Source organism: Phaseolus vulgaris, chromosome 5 (genome assembly GCF_051622355.1).
Source record: "Phaseolus vulgaris cultivar YP4 chromosome 5, ASM5162235v1, whole genome shotgun sequence".
NCBI lineage: Eukaryota > Viridiplantae > Streptophyta > Magnoliopsida > Fabales > Fabaceae > Phaseolus > Phaseolus vulgaris.
Window position 1 is genome coordinate 4872854 of NC_143502.1, and position 24606 is coordinate 4897459.

The window sequence follows — 24606 nt, forward strand, 5'->3', positions numbered from 1 at the left end:
AAACCGCCACAATTTACATTTTTTTTTGTAGTGATTTAGTGTTTTTTGAATTAATTTTCTTTTGAAAATATAGTTTTAAATTTTTTAAAAGGTTTTTGAGCAATTTTTTTCCCCTTAATGTTCTCTTAAATCATATATACGATGGAGTATAAACCTAAACTTTTTATTAATTTATTTTTACTTTTTGTTTTATTTTATAATGCATTTTAATTTCTCCAATTTTAATTTATTTCTTTAAATTTTTTTAGTTTCTAAATACATATAAAATTTTAAGTAAGTATAAAAATATTAAAAAAATGATTTTCAATTTCAAATTTTTATTTAAACATTTGCTTTATATTACTCCTTTAGTTCCTGTATTAAGGATCAAAAATCAATTATGTCCCCACGTTTTTAAAAAGTTTAATATGACTCCAACTTATTTTTAAACGATTCAATGTGGTTTCTTTTGTTAGATGATCTTCAACGGTGTTAAGTAGATTATAACTTGACATACAAAGTGGTACACATGAACAAATGTATAGTGACAAGAGCATTAGGTTGAGATTTGTCCTTTTTATGAAGTTGCCTATGTCATATTCCCTTTCATTGGGTGTGTTCTCCATATGTTCTTATGGGGTATTGATGGGTTTGTTTCAGTGTTCATCAATGTCTAGGTATTGGTCTTCGTCATCTTGTAGTTGTAATGGATGTGGTTTACAAAATCAATGTAAATTATCCCATGGTGGTGGGTGCATGAGTTCCTTTGTATCACACATTTTTAATTCTCGAGATTTTTCTTTATTAGAACAACAACGAATGTTAAGAATGTTGGGAAACAATTTTGGGATTGTCCTAAGTACTAGAGTTATGAACTTTATTTTGTTAAACCTAATAAAATAATCAATTTAATTCTTTTACTTTTTGAAATCAAAATTTGAGTGTCAATTAAAATTATAAAAACATAAATAATAGAAATAGTTTAAGTATAATTATCGGTTGGTTGCTTGTTCTTTGATAATGTAAGGTCATTTGGTTGTTTTTTTATAATGTAAAGTCATTTGATTGTTCTAATAATGTCAGGCGGATTGCTTGTTCTGATAATGTTTGGTGTAATAGTAATGTGGGTGTGTGATAAACCCGTGCTTAAATAAATTATAAGATATATAATCTTCAATATCAAAATATTTATTTTAAAATATTTAATGATTTTAGTTTGGAAATAAATTTAAGAGATAAAAAAAATTCAAAATAAATATGTTGAAATAAAAAAAATATTAAAAAATTATTCTTAACCTTTATAGTTTCAATAATCATTTTCATATTATATTATATTATATTTTATATTTTACATTTTGTTTTTTTATTGGCGTATCATAAGCACCCTCCTCAAACACAATTGTTTGGTTTGATAACTTCAAAAGCAAAAGTAATGTATGTTTGTGTATGATAAACTCATGCTTAGATTACAAGATATATAATCTTCATAATGAATTTAGCAAGAGAAACTCCATCTGACTTATAGTTTCTCTTGTCATGTAAAAATAATATGTTGAGAAAGTATTTAATTGCTTTAGTTTGAAATTAAATTTCACTGAGATCCAATGAAATTTTTTAGAATATGTACCTGTATGGATGGCAGGGCCTAGGTAATATTTATCCACTGGTACACAATTTGTTGTCGTGTTGGTAGTCTCCTAATCTTTCAAAGCTTTTCCTCTCACTGTTTGTGTGCTCCATCGGTCGGGGGTACCTGCGATTGCACTCCGACGCTCAAGTCAGTGCTAATATTATGGGTGTGTTCTCTTAGGATCTGAAAAAACGTACCTTTTCCCCCTTTAGGAATCCCATTTATAGGTTAACTTGGCCCCCCCACTTGTGGGGGCTAGGTCATCAGTCCACCAAGACGTGTGTACTGGTAGGTAATCAGTTCACCCAGACGTGTGTAGTGGCTTCCTGATATCATGGGAGTGTATCTCGAAGTATGTCTTTGACTCATTCAATGCTAGTTACAACTGCTTCTTTATTACGTATTTGTTATATTGTAAATGTCATTTGACTCAGTCGTCCGGTGTCCGACCGGTACACTTGCCCCCCAGGCTCGAGGAGATTTATCTCCGAAGAGTCGTATAGGATGGCTGGGGATTCCAAGATAGTGCGCAACAACTGGCAACTTTGAATGCATGGAAGAGATGTGACGTTTGGCAAAGCCGTCATTTCATGATGCACCATTTCATCAGATGTCTTCAACGATGAAGATTTCGTGTCGTTTGGTATGCTGAGTAACATCAATTGTTGGATTGTGGGAGATCTAAGGGTACAGGGCGAATGGTAGAACATTCTCTTTCCTTCGCCATTGGCTGTAAATATCGCTTTATTGGTGGGTTAAAAACTTTACATACTCTTTCTGCCTTTTGAGTTTTGTGCCATTTGCTCCGAGTGTTGAGTCCATTGCTTGAATTGTCAGGTTGAGGTTAGTAATGTCTTCTTCTGTAGATTCCTCTGATAATGTTGTAGATAACGAGTCATCCTCGACTTGCACTGCATCTGGTAGTGCGAGTCGATTGTCAGACGACCCAAGTTACGATTGGATCGACCCACCGTTTTGAAAATTCCCACTAGGTTAAGGGATTCTGATAAGTTAGATGAGTTGTTGCCTGAAAATTCGTTTCTAGCACTCCATTGTCCTTCAGGAGCCATAATGGCTTATATATGCGGTGTGATCGATCGTGTATGTCATGGTCGGGAGAACGCCCCGGTCAATTTTTTCTTTGTGTATAGCACCTTATTTGTTGATCTGCATGTAACCCTACCTTTTGATAGTTTTACCATGGGGGTCTTTCGGACCCTCAATGTAGCACCGACACAACTACATCCCAACTCGTGGGTATTGTGTCGCTTGTTCAAACTAGAGCCTACCCCAAAGGCTTTTTATATTATTTCAATACAATTTTGAGCACTCCTGTGAGTTGGTTATCTTTGTCTAGCCGACCAGGGAACATTCGATTTGCTGCTTTTACAACTTCATATAAAAATTTCAAAGAGAGATACTTTAAAATTTTTGTGGAGCCGGATGACCGAGACTATTTTATAATACCAATGGGACCACCGAATTTCCCTTTCACTGGACAGAGAAACCGACGCAACTTGGTAACCAGTTGTGGTCGGCTCTTTCACCTTTTGATAAAGAAATTTTAGTCGTTATCGATCAGCTGCCTTATAAGTTGCCAACCCGAGAACTGAGGATTTTAATGATATGTGGATTTTTTATATCCAATTGTGCTACACGTTTTGTTAATGTGATTTAATTGTGTTCGTACCTTGCAGATATTGTCACAGATGGACCCCGCCCTGAGTAATTTTATGAGCAATCTAAAATGGCAAGTTGTTGGACGAAAACTCAGCAGTCTCACCGGGATTGAGAAAGAAAAAGCTGATGTGGAAGAAATAGTGTCGCCCGTGGCGGTGGCCGCTCCAGCTGTTAACCGAAAGAGAGGGCGTCCGCCTAAGGCTCAAGCTAGCTTTGAAGTAGGGCCATCGTCCGGCAGGCCGCTCACCATGTTGGGTTCTTCCATGAGAGTGGCCTCCGCCATGCAATTTGAGCTTCGTCCCGAAGATGAAGGTGTTTTGGCGGCCATCCCTACCAAGGACTTAATAGAAGAACTGGTAGAGCTGCAAAGTCGGGCTACCGTCGTGGGCAGAGCTATTGGTGATGAGCTAAATAGGACCCAGACGGTGGTGGTTTCGAAGTTGAAAGCCAAGCTGGAGGAGTCGATCGTCTCTTTAAAAAGTGCCATAGAGGCTGCTGAAACTTGCAGAGAAGAGATGCAGAAAAAGGATCGGCTGCCCAAAGAGGAACAAGAAACATTGAAAACAATGCTTACCAAGGTAATGGCCGAGCGTGACCAACTGGTGAAATAAAAAGTTGATGCTGAAGCGAAGGAAAAATCTTTGGCTGACCAGTAGAATTTCTTTATTTAAGTCTAGATCTAGTGTCTATCGCCGCAGTGAGGGCTCACCTATTTTGACAGGAATCATGTCTTCAGTGTCGTATGTCAGAATGTAGGGCGTCTCTTGAGTCGTGGACTGCGGGGTGCATTGGTAGGCCCAAAGAACTTCTAAAAGTTCTTCGGTCCAATTTCCCTTGGTTGGACCAAGTCTCTTTTTGAGCTCATTGAGGATGGCCTTATTGGCAACCTCTGTCTGGCCGTTGGTTTGTGGATGTTCGACCGAACTTGCAATATGCTTAATATTAAGTTTCTCGTTGAACTCTAACCCTCAGTCGGTGAACTGTCGACAATTATCAATGATAATAATTTGAGGTAGGCCAAATCGACAGACGATATTCTTCCATACGAAATTTTGGACATTTCGTGCGGTTATTGTTGTCAAGGGTTTGACCTCAATCCATTTAGTAAAATAGTCATGCCGACTAATAGAAATATACATTGCCCCATGCCAAGCGCAAATGGTCCAATTATATCCATTTCTCATTTCACGAACGACCATGGAGACAAGATGTAATGAACATTCTCAGGCTTTTGGTGTGACAAGGTGTTGTACTCTTGACATTTTATGCATTTGCGAACGAATTCGGTGCAATCCCCCTGTACGGTTGGCTAGTAATATTTGACCCGTAATACCTTGGCAACCATGGTTCATGCTCCAGAATGAGTTCCGCAAACTCCCTCGTGTAGTTCTTTCATGACGTAGGTGACCTGGTCGGGGGTGAGGCACTTCAAAAGGGGACGAGTGTATCCTCATCTGTAAAGGTCTTGGTCAATGAGTACGAACTGGGCGACATGTTGCTTCATTGTTTTCTCAAAGTGTGGATCACATATTCCATTCGTCAAGTATTGCTTGATGGGGGTCATCCAATTAGGCTGAGTATCAGTTGTCATACATTCCTCTGTGCTGACACTGGGTTTACACAAAGTGACATGTACGACCGACCGGTGAATTCCTTTCTGCTTGGTGGTTGCCAAACGTGATAGCGCGTCCGCACGAGTGTTATTTTCTTGCCGCACGCTCCACGACGATTTCAGCTGTTCCTTCCAATACCACTCCTGCTCCGCATGACCGATTGTTTGAAGAACAGTCAACATATAGTATCCATCGAGAATGTTCTTCTTCAAACGGTTGTGGAGCAAGTTCACCTACAAAGTCGGCAAGGGCTTGGGATTTGATTGCACCCCTGGGTTGGTACTGAATATGAATTTATGATAATTCAATTTCCCATCCTATCATTCGTCCAGCTAAATCTGGTTTAGTTAGAATCTTCATAATAGGATAGTTAGTCTTAACTATAACCTGGTGATTCTGAAAATACATCCACATCTGTCATGCGGTTATAATTAAGGCCAACACAACCTTTTCAATCGTTTGATATCTCATTTTCGTGCCGTGGAGTACCCGGTTAACAAAATACACTGGCCTTTCTTCTGCTTCTATCTCCTGCACTAGGACCGAACTCACTGCTTCATTTGAAACAGCGAGATAAACAATGATAGGTTCACGTGCGTTCGACTTTTGGATAACTGGCGGGGATGCTAGAAATGTTTTCAACTGGAGAAAAATCTGTTCACACTTAGCGGTCCACTCAAACCTGGACGCCTTTTTTAACAATTGGATGATGGGTCTCGTTCTCTGTCTCTAGAGTAGTCAGTGTCACGCTGGGGTGATCGTGGTGCGGTGGTAGACGTTTTAATAAATTTGCGGAGGTGACCGACTTGGACAAGTTCTTTTATTTTATCTTTTAATGCTTGGCAGCCTTAGGTCGTGTGGCCATAATTGCGGTGATATTGACAACGTTTGGTCGTATCAACATTGTGTGGTGTTTGCGCTTGTTTGAGTGTCGGGATAAGTTCGACTTGTAAGGCTTCGTCCATAACTTTTCCTCTAGGTACCGTCAGAAGGGTGTAGTTGTGGAAACGAGAACCTCAGTTCGGACGGTATCGGTCGGTCCCCATCATAGGGGGACGGATGCCTTTATTTTTCTCCCTTTCTTTTTCAGAAGCTTCTGCCTGGGTTTTCCTGTGATAATCAACGTGTTTTTCTATCTGCATGAATTTGGTGGCTCTCGTTCTTAGTTCATCCATGTCGTATGGTGGCCGTTTTATTAGGCTTTCAGTGAACCGACTTGGTAGTATGATCGAGACTAAGTGATGCATTGCTATCTCTGGATTCAAGTTCCTGATCCCTATACAAACCTTGTTGAATCTATCTATAAAGTCTCGCAAGGATTCTCCTTTTTCTTGTTTTACGTTGAGGAGAGACATGGATGAAGTACGGTGGGGCCTGCTCGTGGCATACTGGGTGGTAAACTTTGTTTCTTGGACCTTGAAACTAGTCACAGAGTTTGGAGGGAGTTTGGTAAACCATCCTAGTGGTCCCTCCCTCAGAGAGGTGGGAAAAACTTTGCACCACACCGTCTGATCTATGGTGTACAAAGTCATTTGTGTTATGAAAATGTTCAGATGCTCGTTCGAATTAGTATAACCATCGTAGAGGTTCATTGTTAAACCTTTCCACTTATCAGGAAGAGGTGTAGCAATAATGTCGTCCGTGAAAGGGTGGCCTTTTGGATTTTCTTCCTTGTCGAGAGCGATATGTTTAATGCTCATGTGGGTTGAGTGTGTAAAGGAAGTGTGATGTGTCCCATGGGTTTGGAGAGTTGGTGGTTTTGTCTTGGATTGATGAGTTTGTGGTGTTGGTATTGGTGTGTGGGAGTGTTCTTCCCATTCGTACTCTTCGAGTCGTTGAAGCAGCCTTTTGTTCTGCTCCTTCAACTGAGTCATTTCATCTGCCTGCCGACGCTGTTCTTCCACCAAGACGTGTGTAGTGGTAGGTAATCAGTTCACCAAGACGTGTGTAGAGGATTCCTGATGTCATGGGAGTGTATCTCGAAGTATGTCTTTGACTCATTCAATGCCAGTTACAACTACTTCTTTATTACGTATTTGTTATATTGTAAATATCATTTGACTCGGTTATCCAATGTCCGACCGGTACAGAATAAATATGTTGCAATAAAAAAATATTAAAAATGTATTATTAACATAACCTATATTGTTTCAATGGTCATATTTTATATTTACATTTTGTTTTCGAGTGATGTATTGTAAGTACCCTTGTGAGACATAGTTACTTGGTTTGATAATCTCAAACGCAAAAAGAAATTTGCATATAAATCTACATTGTTGAGTTGGTGGTTAAATAGATTATAAGATATGTTGTCATCAACACTCAACACCTCTTTCTTGTGTATTTTTTTTGACTTGTTTTTTACACAAAAATTTCATTTATATGCTAAAGTGAAAATGAATAAGTTGAATGAATATTTAATTGTTTTGATTTGAAAATTTGAGAGATTCAATGAAAAATTATGCTGAAATAAAAAAATATATTGTTAACCCTTTAGTAAGAACAGAAACAAGTAAAAATATTGTATTAAGATGCGTAGTTTTTAATGTAGAGATTAAATTGTAAGGATTATACAAGAGATCAAACAAGTATCAAACCAAAATTATTAATTGGAGATGAATGAATGTTATTTTATGCATGAATAAACCCACCTGCAGCACAGGTGCTAAGGAAAATGCAAAAATAAAAACAAAATTTCGCCCACCGTGGGGCTCGAACCCACGACCACAAGGTTAAGAGCCTTGCGCTCTACCAACTGAGCTAGACGAGCTTATATTTGTAATTCGTTTTACATATATTATATCTTGTGTTTTGATCATCTCATTGAAAACATGAGTTGGAATTCCATGATTTTGAACTTGGAAGAAGCCCCAGTTCTGACATGCATATCTAAGTTTTCTCACAACATCATCTCTCAAAGTATTCAGTTTCATTCTGTGGTAAAGTCTTCACTGATATTAGAGCTTCTGCTATGGAAAATACGTGGAACCTCTGTGAATTATTTAATTATATTAAATGTAAAAATATTGGAATATATTTGTATATTTGGTATAACTAAAAATAGCATCATAAACACAAAATAGTTTAATTATTAGCTTTGTAACTTTGATCTTCAACAATTTTGTATTTTATTGCATATTCACTATTTGAGTGTGGATTACTTTTATTTTTTATTATCAAACTTGTTTGTGAATGTTAGGATGAAGTTAATAAGAAAATAATTAGGTTCTTAATTAATCTCAATAGGAGTTTAAGTATTATCTAAAGTGGTATAGAAAATATTTGTAGTCAGAGAAACAATTTTAAAATGTATACTATATTATTTTTCATAATAAATATTATTAGAAAGAGTACTAGTGCAGGACTACTTGATTAATAAATCTTTTACTATAAGAATCATCATTTTGCTGATGATATTCATAGAATTATACTCAAATCTCAAAATTTCATTTTCTTTTATATTAATAAATCATGAATGGGTCATAGGTCCCAATAACATCTCTTGTGAATTTATTCTCTTATGCTACATAAGATAATTATTGTAATTAAGTGTAAATATGAATATGAAACATATACACAAAATCAGGAAATATCCATTATATATTACTTAAATAAGTTATAAATTAATGTCAATTTTTATTTTAATAATTAATTATTTTTAGAAAATATTTTTTTTCACTTAATATGGAGCGTTGAAATAACACATTATTTTGTTATTTAGCTCATCTTTTATAAAAAAAAAGAGTAAAGTAAATAATACTTAGTTTAAATAGAGATTCAAAATTGTGATAACTGAGATATTTTATGTGTTATGCGAGTAATAATTTTTTTTTACGTGAAAGAAGTCACAATTGAGTATAATAATTTCATTTATTTTTTATTATTATATTATAGATTATGTTTATTATTTTAACAACTATTATATACTAATGACTAGAAAAAAGATAACTGTTTTAACAATATATTATTAATAAAGAGTAGATAAAATTATAGATACATTTTAATATGTATGAGAGATTATTAATGTACATGTTAATGTAAATAAGATAAAAAGTGGAGATTAAGAATAATTAATTTTCTTTACTCATTGAGTAAATGAATTCCCACTCTTTATATTAAAACTTAATATTTCTATTAAAAATAATATTAACCAGCAATTGTATTTTCTAATTTATTGTAAAATATTCTCATTTGTGTTACAAAAGTCATAATGTCATTCTTACAACAGTGAGACCATTAATCATAAAACCAGCCATAAAGAAAAACTTTGACAACTTTGATTCTAAACCAAAAATATCCATCGAATAAAGAAGAAAAATAGGAATTAAAATTTAGAATACATAAAGGAGAGGAAGATCATGAGGGAGAACATTTAATGAACTCATTCTGAAAAATTAACATTAAACTTTTAACTTTCGGAACATTTCACAATAAGTTTTAAATTGTTATTGTAATGATAAATTTTATTAAAAATTTGAAAAGTTATTTTTGCTTTCACCAACTTTTAGAATTCCTTCTTTTACCAGTGAGTTGCATCTTCTTCACCGCATTCCACCCAGTGAAATTTTCACTATTCACTCACCAAATCAGGGGTGTAAACTTTGTAGGCACGAGTACAAGTCCCACATTGATTAAATAGTGGTTTAGCTAAGTGTTTATAATTCTTTAGTTTCAACCCCTGCTTGTCCCTTCGGGGACATCCGATAAAATTGGAACGATACAGAGAAGATTAGCATGGCCCCTGCGCAAGGATGACACGCACAAATCGAGAAATGGTCCAAATTTTTTTTCCAACCCCTTCATTTTATTTATCTGATTATTCACTCTTGCCTTCATGCTCATATGTGTTTTCTTTGTCACTTAAATTTCTTCAATGAGGTGGTGAAATCTGAAGTTCATTATTCTGAGACACAGCAAATTCATAGATTCTGATTTAGGGTTTCACTCAACTCCACAAAATCGGATTATGGTGATTGCAAGGCTAACAGTGACCCCAATTAAAGTGTCTTTCCTACACAAATGAAGAATGGGATGTATAAAAGGACCTCCAATCAAAACATGCATAAAAACTGCATTTAGTTTAGGATATCAGATTGGCTTCCCTTAGTTTAAATTCTTTTGTACAGATAAATAAATTCCTGACAAACCCTCCATACAAATTGCTGCATAAGTTAGTGCATGTGTTTGATTTTATTTATTTTAGAGAAATAAATGTCCATTTTTGGCACTTTCTAAGAGAGCTTCTGAAAAATAATGAAAAAAGATATTCCCATGATATGGAGACTTAGTATTGGAGAATATATTAACCTTCCTTTTAAATGTACTATTGTATAAAATTCTTGTTGTATCGTATACTTTCTGAACCATTTTCATTGGGAACTCTGAAATAAGAGCATTCTTGAATTTCACCCTTCCATTAGGTTTCTTCTATTGAACAACTTCAGATCTAAAAAATGATCCTCTGAGTCAATTGTTAATAAATATCTTTGTTTAGTTTGCTAAATTGAACTAAAGCCAAACTTCCCTTCATTTTTCATTACTTTTTTAAGTAACATTATACAACAATGGCAAAAATTCACTGTGGCCTTCCTTGACAAGAAGCCTTACAAGAATAATAAACAAAATTTGGATCTTCCCCAAAACAAATGAAAAGAATTAGAATAAATAAATAAACTAATTACAATTCTTCACCTCACCACTCAATTACTCTCTCCACACCAAACCCAAATTAAATCAATACAAATCAGAAACTATAACTAATATCAGCAGCAAACTTTGACCAGCTCACTGAGAGTCACTGTCCATTTGTTGCAACAAGAATTGGAAGTCAGACCTTTGCCTGAGTATTGGTGGTGGATCCACATCCATGTCTGATAGACGGATGTCACTCATGGACCGAAACATCTCTTCCATCAAGAATGGTATGCTGAGTTTTGTAAAAGGAACCAGTGCAATATAGCTTGTCAGCAAATTGTGTTTCTATTGGCCATGGAGAGACTTTTGGGGAGGGGGAATTCAAAATGGGTCTAGAAGCATGTTAATAGTTAATTACCTGGAATCCACCTCTAGAAGGAATGAGCTATTATGTATGCTTATTGAGTCTTCTGTCATAATCACTCTCATTCTGCTAATGACCTGTAAAAGTCAGAAGGGGGAAAAAATTGAAACATGTTATCATGTGTGGTAAGTTATGATACTAATTAATTTAATGTATTCTGTTGTATTAATTCATGTGCTCCAGTTGAAATTTAAGGGTCACTCAGTTGATTTGATGGTTTTGATGTTAGGATATAAATAGGCTAGTTCTATTTCCGATATAGAAATATGATTTATTCAGCTTTGAGTTTTGATTATTCCGCCAAATGCAACTAGATTTTATGGACCACCTCAGTAAAGTTTACTATTTCTCTACGGTTTTGAATCTTATTATTGGAGGTTTATTGTCAATTTGTTTTAAAGTATTGTTATGATGCAAATCTGTTAAGTGTAATATTTTAACTCAAAGTGGTAGTTTGACTTCTAGTTTCAGAGTTTCTTTGTTTCAGCAATATTTTTTGTTTCTTCTAAAGATGTAAATGCATTTTGAAGCAAATTGAATGTTAGAAAATTTTCATCATATTTCAAATGAATTTGAAAGGTTGGACAAACTGTACAAAAAAAATGCAGTAGAGATAAACATGGTTTAGGAGAGAAGGACTTACTTCTGGAGATAATCCCTGTGCTCCATACTTGTCATCCCAGAACATAGTTCCAATACGATATATTTGTGGAATACTTAACACCTGATATAGGAAAAATAAACAAGAAAACAAGAGTTAGGCTCTTTTTCCAGTACTTTATATATGTGATTTAGATAAATTTAAAGAAAAAGCCCATTCTTAATTTCTACATGTTAGACAAAAACTAGTTTAATCCATATAGGTTCAAGGTAGAAACTATGTAAGATACTCATTGAGCATGATGTTTCTTTGAAAGAGGAGTTAGTTACGTTACCGGGCAGAGCTCACTTGTGATTTCCTCCAAAGATTTTTGAGTCTTTTGATGCAAAACCTGTATAAATAATGCATTTTAAAAACTGAATATTGAGGAAAAGGTAATGAAAGAGTTAAGAGTGCATTCTCTTTAATCTTGATCTAAGAAGGTATACCAGAAATCCCACAGCTTGGCGTATGTGTTTGAGTTCATCCCAAGATGAACCAGCAAACTGCAAAATAAACCAAATACAAAAGATAAAAATATGTAGAAAATGTGTCTACTCTTGCACTTTTTCCTTTGGTTGTGGCAAATATATAAAGTTACCTGGTCTGTTGCTTTAAGACACCATAGTTCCAACTCATGCAATCCTGCCTTCAAATATTCTCCATTGCTAAAGGAACAACACTCACGACGAAGCAACAAACTGCCAGACAAAAGTTTTCAAAAACTTCGTGAGAATTTACATTAAATTCAGTAAACATTCACTACTTCAAGATGTTTTGTGCAATTGTGGAAAGTCTGGTCACCTATTAAATAGCTGGATATTCATGAATGAGAAAACTTGACTAAATATCTTTCTTGCAAGGATGGGAGGCACCTGAAGTCACAAGATGAATAATATTGGAAAATCTATTCTCTGAAAATTGCAAACTAGCATACGCAATATTAAGTGAGTAATTCATGCTTACAAAGTTTTCAGACAATATACGCAAGGTACTATCTAACTTGTCCACAATGCCTTTCCAGTACATATGTAATGCTTGCTGTTTTGCAACAATATTTGAATGGATGTTTCTGGATGATCCTCTTATTGATCTAGTCCTTATGGATCTTGGTGCCTGCCAGTGGAAATGAAAGATTTACCTTATGCAAACATAATTTTCTGTTGTAATTTGGATTTGATCTTGTGATCCTTACCTGAATACACAAATTTAAGAACGGGCTAATCTCTTTCTTTAGACTATCACGGATCATTCCATATATCTTCTCCACATATGCAGTTAAATGCTGCTTAAACAGAATAGCTGGATATTTGGCTTCTACTTTAGACTGATCATTTGGCTTCTCAACCATTCCACTGTAGCCACTTGAAATCCCCAAGCCCATTGAAGATGAACGCAAACCCTGAATTTGCATATCATGCACCATTATATTTTAAACAATGGTTTAATACAATGAAAACTCATACTTTTGAAAAGCTTACTTGTGCCATTTTTCCAAACAAAGTGGCAGGGGAGTTTCGATTACGTGACACTGCCTTAGTTGTATTGCTGGCCTTCATTGTGCATTGCAGATAAAACAGAAGTGTTGAAGTAGTTGAAAGCCAGTAGGCTAGATCATGGATTCCTTCTTGATTCTGCCAGAACATAAAATGCAAGTTACTTTCTCACAACAATACGAGTGATTAAATTCAGGTTGAGATGAGGATTTTTATTTAAAATTCCTTAATCTTTGTTAATATACTAAAGTTCTTGGAGAGTATTACCTCTATAGATGATCGTATAGTGTGTGTAATTTTATCAAAAATATGTGTTTTGTCTGCTTCAAGGGATCTCCAATGAAGAAGTGCTTTATATACAATACAAGCAACAGCAGGTCTGTTTTTCTCAAATCTCTTATCTTCAGCGAGACACTTCAGCAGTGCATCATGACTTTCCTGTTTATAAGAGATATGCAAACTGTTAGTATTATTCATGTTAGTGTGAAACTGCATAACATTCCCTGACTTTGTCTTGCCTTTGAAACATACCTGCTGTCTATCTGTGAGTGATCTTTGTTTAGTAAGCAAGAAGACTGGTGCTTTTGGTTCCTGTAAACATAATTTATTATTTGAAATGAACACACTGTTGTTGATTACACAACCAGGAATTCTAAAAGAAGAAGTGAGGTAAATTTTAAAATACTTTTCTTGCATGCCATTCTTCCTCTGTCTGATTTCCATTATCCAGATTCTGCAACATCATAAAAGATAAATTTTAAATGGTGAAATATTTCTAAGGGAAAAGCTAAGGTAGTACCTTGATTTGGGAAGTCATATTATCTGCAATAACTCTTGGTTGAACTTTTATCTTCTCTACAACAGCAACTTCATGGTCTGGTTCCATTTTTTCTGGATGAACTTTCTGCTCTAAAGCAGCTGCTAAATGGTCTGGTTCTATTTTCTCTGGATGGACTTTATGCTCTAAAGCAGCTGCTGCTGCCTGGCTCCGTAGGAATTCATTCTCTGATTCTAGATTTGCTATCTGACCCTTGAGGCTGGGGACAACATCTAAATTTTAGCATTTAATACAATATATATGTCATTTTCTGTTTTATGCTTCTATATTTCTTCTATTTGGACAATGACGTCAATAAGGGATTCTGTTATTATTTGTTTCATGATATACATTGTATATATTAGGAATAAATATCTGCTTATTCATTGTACAGTATTAGCTTTCCTGTTTTTGACTAAATAAAGTAGGAAATAAAGTAATCGCGTCTTAATTACTGTAAATGGATATGTATTATTTATAGACATAAGCAGAATAAATTAATCGTCAAAGAGAGAAATTTTGACAATAAGTCCCACGTTGATAAGTTAAAAAAAGTTAATAAGTATACAAGCAAGAGGTCCATAAATCTGAAGTGCCTATATATTTTTGGACAAATAGGTCACTCAAACTAAAAGGCCACACTCTTTGGACATGATCCATTCACAATTTTATTACTTCCTAAATTTATTATGGTCTGTGTTATGGAGTTGAATTTATTTGTTGAAACTTGAAAATACGATAAATCTGCACTGAAAACTGTTTACTTATTGCATTATTACAGAAGGTACTAAATGCAAAGTTATTGCATTATTACAGAAGGTACTAAATGCAAAGTAACCATAGAAATGTAGTGAATTAAAAACTTCTAAAATGAAAGGATGTATCAATTTTGTTGAAAATCTCACATCGATTAAAGATAAGATGAATTTACACAATATAATTGGGACAATTCTCACCTTCCAAACCATTTTCATAAGGATAAGTCAAGCTTAAACTCACTTCTTAATATGAAATGAGAGTCTATCCTACACAGGTTTGATGGACCTATTGTGTCACGTGCTATGAAATCACTTACAAATATCTAGTCTTACACATGAGATGAACATGTCTCCTATATTTTGGTGTATCATTTGTGTGCCACCTTTGGCTAAGGGAGTTGTGTCCATCAAGGTATTTAACTCTAAAAGAAGAGACCTCATATATGCACATAAACTTTTTTTATTGGCTACATTCAACTGCAGCCAGGCTTCCAGCTGCTAAATATACATAAAGCATAGAAATGATAAAAATGGTGGGAATAATATATTAGAACTTACATTTTGATCTCTTCAAAGAGTTCTTCATTTTTTGATTCTTCCAAAGCCTTCTGGCATAGAACCTGGTTCTCAGACTCGAGGTTTGACAAACTCAATTCTAATCTGAAGTGATAAAGAATAGATAGTCAATGTCAGTTTATAGTGGAAGAGATATTGGGTGGCTAATATTACTTGATAACCTTTCAATAGTCTCCTGAAGTTGTGTTGCTTTAAGCTGTGCTTCTTCCGCCTCTTTCACCCTTGATTGATTCTCGTTTTCAATTTCTGAGAACTTCTCTTCAAACTCTTTAATCTTCTTATTAAGCTCTTCTACTTCAGTCTGTATTTTCAGAACTTCAATGTAAGTATTTTCATCTTACTAAGTGTCAACTGCATAATTTTTATGTGTTGAGCTGTTTGGATGCTTGTGTGACAGTCATAATATGTATATTTATATATATATGTATATGTGTGTGTGTGCACTTTTCTTTTCTCCTGCTCTTTACAACATTATTTGTCAATAAATGCCACCCTTAACCTTTTTTGTTATTTTGAAGTATTTCATACTTTTATGATGAAAATTTTAATGTTTCTTCATGTACATCAAATTTGTTTATTATAAGACCATTTTCAGATACTACTGCTAAATGAACATTTTTCTTTTATTGTAACTTAATAACAAACTGGAACTGTTACTTAATGTAATTTGATTGTTCGACCATTTCAATGCTGAAAGTAAACTTTCCAAATATGTAGTAGGACAAAGTTTTAGATTTACCTCCAGCTCCTCATTTTTATTTGTCAGTAACTCTAGCTTTGTATCGTCCACAACAGGTACCTCTTTAATAACTGGTGGTGCTTGTTCAATTGCTATTTTTGCTGCTTCTCTCTCATGTATAATTGCTGCCTGGGATTCATCTAGCTGAGCTTGCATTTCTTGTAATGAATTTTGCAATTTTGCAATCTCTTGCCCTTTAGCTTCTTCAAGATCCATCTACAATTATTTTCTCCAGATTAGATGGGGTGGATAAAATGTTTTACGGATGAATAAAAGTTTTTCTTCTCACTACTATCTTGAATAGTGACTAAAATCTGTTAAAAAAAATCATATTTTGAAAGATAATACACTGCTCAATTTTATAGGCATTACCATTTCACTCAAATCTTTTTTTGCATATATCGAGGAGAAATTAGTTGAGAATCTATACCCTCATGTGCTTTTCAATATCTAGTCTCCATGTAAGCTCCTCAACACGCTTCTCCAACTTGTCTTTTGCTTCCTTAAGTGCACCAGTTTCTCTTGCAGCCTGCTCAGAAACTAAAACTTGTTACCATGCCTATACTTTTGTAACATTTTTTTTCATGTAGATATGTTAAAATAATGAAAATGATACATAAAAATAGAACTCACCATCCGAAGCTTTCGGAGCTCTTTCCTTGCAATTCTGGCTCTCCAAAGACATTGAAGTGAAACAGTTGCTCTCTTCTGCTGTTTGTAATCAGAAAGAGCTTGGACTTTTCTCCATTGTGTCTGTGAAGAGAAACGAAATGGAACAGTTAAAATTATAAAGAGAAGCAATGTAATTTCATATTATGCATATTTATATATGAACTATCTTCTAGTTTTTACTTGTGAAAACCTAGATGAATTTTTCATTGAGAAAACATATTTTGCATTCCAATTTTTCCGTTTTGCATGTCATTATCTATGTTGGTGTTTATATATTCCTTTTAATGGTGTATTTACCTGAATTTTCGTTGAAGCCTTTGTTCTTCTTCTGTACCTGTATTCATTCCGTGCTGCAAATGCTCTCAAGCCTGATTGAAGAACTATAGCTGATTCTTGTAATGATGTATAATACATTCTTGCTCTGTGTGCACGCACATGTTTCTGTATCCGGATAGAAGCTGCTTCCCTCCTCATATTCTCAAAGAGTTCACGTGCAAGTTTAGCTGAAAAAATGAAATCCAACAAAAGAATAACTCCTGTTATTTCCAGGACAGTACCAACAATCATGCAGTTAAGGAAAAGGAGGACATGTCTAAAATTGCAATATTGTGAAGAAAGATCACCTCTCCATATCTTCTGGATATGAATTGTGGCCTTTCTTAGGGTGATGAACTCCTTTCTGGTTAAATGTGTTCGGATTTGTCTCTGTATGAGTTTAGCTGCTTTAGCTAAGACTTCGGCTCTTCGTGCATCAATTTCAGCCATCTGACCTGCTCTGAGAAATACCTTTGTTTTTCCCATCTGATTGGAACATTAGGGTAGAAAGGCATTACAGATTATAACATATAAATTGCAAAAAAATTTATGGACAATCATGCCTTTGGGTTCCATGTAACATTTTTAGACTTACTTGATAGCCTTTTAAGCCCATCTTATCACAGATGGCCATAGAGGCCTTTTTCTCATCAGAACTGCACAGAAGAAAGCATTATTTATCATATAGGTGTATGAAGCTTAACATATATTTTATTGGACTTGAAAATGAGAGAGAGATTTATGATATTTATTTTCAAGTGATCCTGAATTGATTCTCTATGATGCAAGATGCAAGCGCAAAGTAGATTATTCTTATGTATTATATTTAAGTGATGCTTTAAGTAGTTTAGCTGAACATGATTGCATTTCATCTTTGATTCATAATTCTTAACACTATTTTCTATTCCTTTAAGGTGTGAATGCCATAGGAGTGACAAGAATAATTTGTACCCATCAAGTACATCGGGGGCTAGCATTCCAAAACGATCAAGGAACTCTTCAAAAGTTCTTTTTGTTGGATATCCAGCACAACTAATCCTTATTGCTTCAAGTACTCCCTGAAACATTTTTTATGCGAATGTTATGCTGGGAAACTTTCTCAAATTCACTGAATAATCACGTATTTCAGAGACAATTTGAAAAGTTAAACATACCCCACATCTTAATTGGTTCAAGACGTTAAAGTTCTCAAAGATCCCAGGCTGCAAAACTGTATTTGGTTTCACACATCGTATGTAATGGGGTTCTGTTGTATTCAGTGTCTCCATGAGAGATTGCAGTTGGTGCTACATAATAAGATTTGATCCAGAAGCAATTCAAGGATTGATTGTTTCTAGAAGTAGGGAGAAGTAGTAATGTTGAAATTGAACTGTTACCTTAAACTGTGAACCAATGGAAGAGAATTTGGATTGCTTTGATGTCTCCTCTGGTAAAGGAGGGAAAAGATTAGCAACAAATGGGCACTTGGAAGCACATAAAAGAGCTTGATGCTCTGCTACAACATAATCTTTGTTTTTATCAAGAAAATGATCTGCTTGATATGTGACCTGTGCATCAAAAGGGTTGTGTGATGATTAATTTCTAATTCATGGTGAATGGCCAAGGAAAAAATTTAGAACTTTCTCACTTACATCTCCAGCATAATGGTTAATTGTGAAATCTGTTCGAGCAAGTTTTGGCTTGCTGAAGCGCTTGTGGGATTTATATGTCTGGTACATTTTTTGTGCAAAAGTCTCATGAGTTGATTTTGGGAACATGCTGCAGAAGCAGAAGAATACAATTAAAATTTCACCTGTTTTAATAGTTTTTGCTTTTTGTTTATAGAAAGGAAATAAAATCCATCTGAGTGAGTTGCTCCACCCTATTCTTCTATACTGAGGAATTATTTCGCAGGCATAGAATAAGCAACTATGCTCATCTGTTCTTTTATTTTTCATGTAAATATGTTCACAGTTTTTTGAGTAAAAGGACATACCAGGCTTCATCTAGAAGAGCGATTATTCCCCCTGGTTTCTGTATGAAAGGCATACAAAGGGTTTCACAAGTTTATCTGATAGAAAAAATCTTTCCACAAGCAATGATGATGATGAAGAATACCTTCTCAAGAAGATCAAGAACATCCTGGTTATCCACAAACTCTACATAGCTCCAATCGATTTCCTCCTTTGTGTACTCTTCTTGCTCCATCTTGAATACATGCTGTTGAAACAGATGCATTTTTATATTATGTATTGCAGCAAATAATGATGCTCAAGTTGTATTTAGAAGTTATCACCACACCTGATTAAAATGTTGTTGCAACTTCTCATTCGTTAGGTTGATGCATAGTTGCTCAAAACTGTAAATGGAGAACAATGAGATTACAAGATAGAGATGTGGAAACTCTAGTTCTTCTGCTGGTAATAATTATGCTATTTACCTGTTGATTTTGAAGCTTTCAAATCCATAAATGTCAAGGACTCCTATTATGCTTACTGCATTGGAATCCTGACCAATTGAACTGTTAATTTTGTCCACAATCCTGCCAGATTTGAAGAATGCGTTTAGAATTTGTCATTCCTTGTCTCAACTGAAAATATGCTCATAGAATACGCTATACAAGCAAAGCACTTCTATTCACAGAAGATTTAGTTTTGCATTATATGTATTTTAGAATAAGTATGTTTCCTTTACATCATAGTTTTTAGATTTTCAATGTTCTGTACTGAACAAGGTTAGTTACATGGTGGTGGAATTAGTGAGTTTGTTTTTACCAATCAAACAATTTGGAGTACACAGTCTTTGACAAGGCATCTCGACTCAAAGCAGCTGCATCAGGGTCCAGAGGTTTGGTGATGTTACCATCAGGAGTTACAATGACACGCTTGCAAAGTGAATCTTCTAGTGATTTTGCATCACACCTGAACATAAACATGTTAAGAGACATGGAAGTTGAAGCATATGAATTATACAGTTCTGATGGGAAGATCAAAGCTTGTACATGAACAACTCTGCAGCTGTTTGGAGGTGGAAGAGTGATTTATCATCTTTCAATTTGGAAGAATCCACTTCTTTCCCTTTGACAAAGTCAATGTTTCCAAGATGGAGGATTGCAGCTACCACACGGAAGATAGCATCCTGTGAAGGGAAATTTTATTTGACCAATTGTTTGGATATAATCAAATCACTATTTCATTAAAATGTGGTGCCCTTATGAACTGATCCAATACCTGCTCATCTTGGTTAATGCCTACAATGTCCATTGCATTTCTGGTCTCCAAGTATTCTTTTGCATCATCTACATTTGACACTTCATAACAGTTTGATTGATTAAGATAGTGGAATTGCCTTGGATCCCCTAACTTGTACTTGTTGGCATCCTATTTAGAAACTTTTAAGTGTTAGATTTAGTGAGGTAATGGTATGTTACTGAATTATTTTCAGGATAATTATAGAGAAGTCACCTCTGGTGGTGCTGCACAAAGCATGTAAAAGCAATGATAGTTTCTCTCTGGGTCAGAGACCTGGCAAACTCGTGACCTTTCGAGGAGATATGTTCGGATTGCAGCTCCTGAAATCTTCCCATTTTTGTCGAATTGAATTTCAACAAATTTACCAAATCGACTGCAACAAACTCATATAATTTTGTAAGATAAACTAAAATGGGAATTGTTATAGAAAATTAGACCTGAGAAAATATATCTATACAATTTACCTTGAATTGTTGTTTTTGACCGTTTTGGCGTTTCCAAATGCTTCCAGCACTGGATTGGACTGCAGAAGTGATAATGTCACTAGATATACCTTATTTGGGTTCTAAGAAACGATTTGTAAGTAGTTCAAACTCACCTCCAAAACTTGTTGCTCTACAGTTCTTCCTTCTGTAGCAGCTCTACCCCCCATGAATGCTAGGTACCTCATGAGCATTTTTGTTGTCTCAGTTTTACCAGCTCCACTCTCTCCACTTACCAAAATGGATTGACTTCCATTTTCATTTATCATTGCCCTGATGCATTTAACTGAGTCAACTCTATAATTGATCTCTGAGTCTACTTGTGCTAAATATATTTCTACATTGATGTAAATATACCTGTAACATGTGTCAGCTACAGCAAAAAGGTGAGGACTAAGCTCTCCAAATGCTGCTCCTTTGTACTGCTCCATCATATGGATGTCATACAAGTGTGGCAATCTTCGAAAAGGATTCACTGCAATTAAGATATTCCCTGTATATGTCTGTTTATTTCATTTATTTTTGTCAGATTTTACTCTCTTTTCCTTATATCTATCAAATATATTAAGAATGACAATTGACAAGTTGGTTGACTGGTTGTGACTCACATATATCTCATTGAGAGAAAAACGAGTTGCAAGGTTATGCAGGACTCCTGGCTCATGAAGGTAAGCTAGCTTGGTCATGTCATCAACTCCTGCAGGTGGTGCTTCTGTATCTTTGGGGTATATGCTTGAAATTTCTGCCACCAACTGAAATTGAGGTAAATGCAAATGTTTAGCTTTATATTCTCCTTTATGGTTTTACTTCAAGTATCAAAATTGTGAGAATGGTGACATATTCTGGGGGAGGGGTAGTGGCTTTGGGTAAGAATGCAGTCAAAGTATGGTACTTGAGCTTGTCGAAAGAAGTAAAATAAAGTTGTTACCTGACTATTAAGTGTAGCTTTTAATCTAATGATAAGCACTTGATTTGATATAAACTGTAAGTTCCTCATTTCAGCAACTAGTTAATTCTTTATTATGCTGTATTTGGAAATCTTATTTAAAATGTGATAGGAAAAGAATAATTTTTTTTTCTACACAAGAATGTGTTGCGACTTAAATTCCTGTGGATTCTAAAATTGGAGATGTGATGAGGTTGAAAATTGCGACTCAGCTTTTGAGCTGAAATTTCACCTTGGTTTTGTATTATTATTTTTTCTACCTATCTTGTCTCTACTACCAGGCTAAGAACAAAAACTGATCAAGTTTCAGCTTTATTATCGCATAACATAATATTAAGTTTTCACTTCACACAATACCATAGTAAGAAAAATCCAGTTACAGAACAAAATGAATAAAATTTACAGTTGATGGATCATCTTGTATGATTATTTAAACAAGTTATTCCATTTCCATCATTCGGATCCAAAGTAGCCATGCCATCCTAGTAAAAAAGCAAACATCTGCACCTATCTCTGAAACGCCTTCTATATCAACATCTATGATATGGACCAATTCTAATCAAGTTTCAAAGTGTTTCACCAATCAATGACAACACTTAGAATATTCCAATAAATGCTTACAGTTTTCCCATTTGTGGCAATGATGGTTACATTTTTGCCATTGATTTCTGTGACCTCACCATCAATCCATGCAACCTCCGGATCCTCAACCCAAACCTGTGATCCAACGATGATGTTCACAGGCGTTCCCTGAACCAATCATAAAAGGGCATGAAAAGTGTTAACACACATGATCTGACACCAGAAAAGTTGAGAGGTGATCAACAGCACAAAGAGAACTAGTTTTGTTGTTCAGATTCTCACCATGATATGCTAAACTCTTCTGATCATGAAAATCAGAATGGTGGCTTGTGGAACAAGACCAATATGAATGAATGCAAAGTGGATCAAAGAATGCTGGTGTGTGTTGCAGAGTTTTGAGAAAGCAGAAAGGAATGTCCAAAAGGAAAACAAAGGCATAGGAAATGCCAGGGTGGTTAACAACTCTTTAAAGCTAAAGGGGAAGTAAGCACCCCCTCACCTCACCTTACCACCTTTTCTTCCCTCACAGTCCCATGTACTTTTTTTTTTGCTCCTTCCACGACAGATGCTGACTTGGCACCAACACAAGTCCCAGAAAAAAATGTGTCACAAAAAATAATTATTCAAATATTCAATCCCTGTGTCTGCTGCCTGCAACATGATCACACCAGTGGGGCCATGTTGCTTAAGCCATACGAAGAATGAGCCACCGTCCTCCAGCTGATAATTTTGAATAATTTGTGTTTTGGTGCATCATCATAATTTTGGTTTTAAATAGTTTTGTTATGGATTGGTCAGATGTGTATTATTTGGTATTATGGTGAGTAGTACTAGTAGCATACATACACAGCTGGTGTTACTTGTCATACTTCATTGTTACAGTAATTACCATCCTCTAGTCACCTTTTACTCATTCTATATATTCATGCATAATTCATTCTATATAATCATGCAAAAAGAAAGTGATTAACCATATGGGAGAGTGTCTAGCAGTTCTTTGAATTTGTTTATCTTTTGTATAATAACTACTTTTGGAAGAGAAGAGATGTGTATATCAAACTCTATTTGAAGCATACCTTAAAGTCAATTGTCAATTGAGTTTGATGGAAGGGTCTCATATTAAAGATGCCCAAAAGAAAAGAAAGGAAAAGAAGATTGGGAAAGTTGATCCACAGAAGGGGATCCACTTGGCATAGTAAAAGCCAATGAGGGGGACCCAAGTTTTCAACTTTATGTATGTCTCAACCATCCAAAAATAACATTTTGTCACCCCTTCTGCTTTCAGCCTTTGAAGTGTAACTACTAACCAAAAATACTACCATCTATGATTCTGTGTATCTAGAATCATGAAAGTGAAGGGAAGTTAGAGATTGATTTTTTCCATTTTACTTTAATTTGTTTCCCTTGTGGGACGGCTAAGGGAGGTGCCAGATTTTTGGGCCTATGGTCTTTCACATGAGAAAAGGGTCATGTCATGTGGTGTGGTGGTGGGACCATGGACCATAGGAAAAAGCCTTACACAGGCGTGGCTTTCCAACCAAGCTTTCTTCATCATTCTTTTTCTTTTGCTATTTGTTTAAACAAATTTTGCTGATGTGGGCATCATTAATCATCATTACTCTCTCTTATTATGGGTTCTAAGTTGGGTATTTTTGTCAAATGTTCATATGATGGGGTCTCATGGAAATTTTGATCTTGCTGTACCTAATAGTGTTGTGTGTAGGGAGATGCTTCTCTTGTCGGTCATTGGTTCAAAGTAGTTTTGTTGAAACGCAACTTTTTGGAAGTGCTTTTGACCCAATTTTTCTGAATGTGGAATAAAACCCTTTTTAGTTCAACAAGGGTAAAGTGGGGTGTAGAGAATTTGAAGATGAGAAGTGATGCAAATGAGTGTGATGGTGTTTTAATAAGCCCAATTATGTCAAGGCTACCACCACACAGGTCCGTGGAGTTTCTTCATGGACATGAGAAACCCTACTTTTCCTTCACACACCATACAAAGGAATTCCTTTTATGAGCATTTATTGCATCATGTTCTTATAAAATGGTAGGTTGTATCAATTTCTTTAAGTCCATCAATGAAATTATCATCCAATAATGTTTTACATGATTCGTATATTATAAGTTGATATTATATTTAAGTGTTTAGCTCATCAGAGTTTGAACTAGTATAGGGCAATCTTGTAAAAAAGTGAATTTTATAGAAAAGTTCTATTATGTTAACTAATGATAAATTATTTTTGGAGAACTCTTAAGATAGAAAGTCAATTAGTTTATTATATTTGATGATTATAAGTGTATCGGTCGAAATAATCTTAACTTAACTTAGTAGATATTAATATCTTAGTATAGATGATCTTAACGTAGTAGATGTTAATATCTTAATAGATGAT

The 24606-nt window shown here is 35.0% G+C and overlaps 1 protein-coding gene and 2 non-coding genes across 3 annotated transcripts; 1 reads left to right on the top strand and 2 right to left on the bottom strand.

Annotated features, from left to right (window-relative positions):
- Positions 1-7599: 7599 nt before the first annotated feature.
- On the bottom strand, positions 7600-7672 carry TRNAK-CUU (transfer RNA lysine (anticodon CUU)). The gene has a single exon. It is a non-coding gene; the product is annotated as a tRNA-Lys (tRNA).
- A 1914-nt stretch (positions 7673-9586) lies between these two features.
- LOC137836252 (U6 spliceosomal RNA) lies at positions 9587-9689 on the top strand. The gene has a single exon (XR_011085231.2). It is a non-coding gene; the product is annotated as a U6 spliceosomal RNA (small nuclear RNA).
- A 722-nt stretch (positions 9690-10411) lies between these two features.
- Positions 10412-22806, bottom strand: XIF (myosin-like protein XIF). Its single transcript, XM_068643209.2, has 40 exons — positions 22496-22806; positions 22253-22381; positions 21294-21437; positions 21043-21188; positions 20802-20958; positions 20668-20726; positions 20417-20576; positions 20183-20332; positions 19954-20090; positions 19727-19873; positions 19393-19494; positions 19254-19311; positions 19071-19172; positions 18949-18986; positions 18605-18731; positions 18350-18520; positions 18128-18259; positions 17925-18031; positions 17569-17629; positions 17282-17459; positions 16956-17161; positions 16620-16739; positions 16417-16515; positions 15987-16202; positions 15409-15548; positions 15230-15331; positions 13896-14133; positions 13782-13829; positions 13628-13687; positions 13364-13534; positions 13082-13234; positions 12796-13002; positions 12567-12716; positions 12405-12475; positions 12202-12301; positions 12050-12106; positions 11896-11952; positions 11604-11684; positions 10955-11037; positions 10412-10828 (listed from the first exon to the last, which is right to left on the bottom strand). The coding sequence occupies exons 1-40, from the start codon at positions 22496-22498 to the stop codon at positions 10687-10689; spliced, it is 4809 nt and encodes a 1602-aa protein (XP_068499310.2). The 5' UTR covers positions 22499-22806; the 3' UTR covers positions 10412-10686.
- Between the last annotated feature and the right edge of the window lie 1800 nt (positions 22807-24606).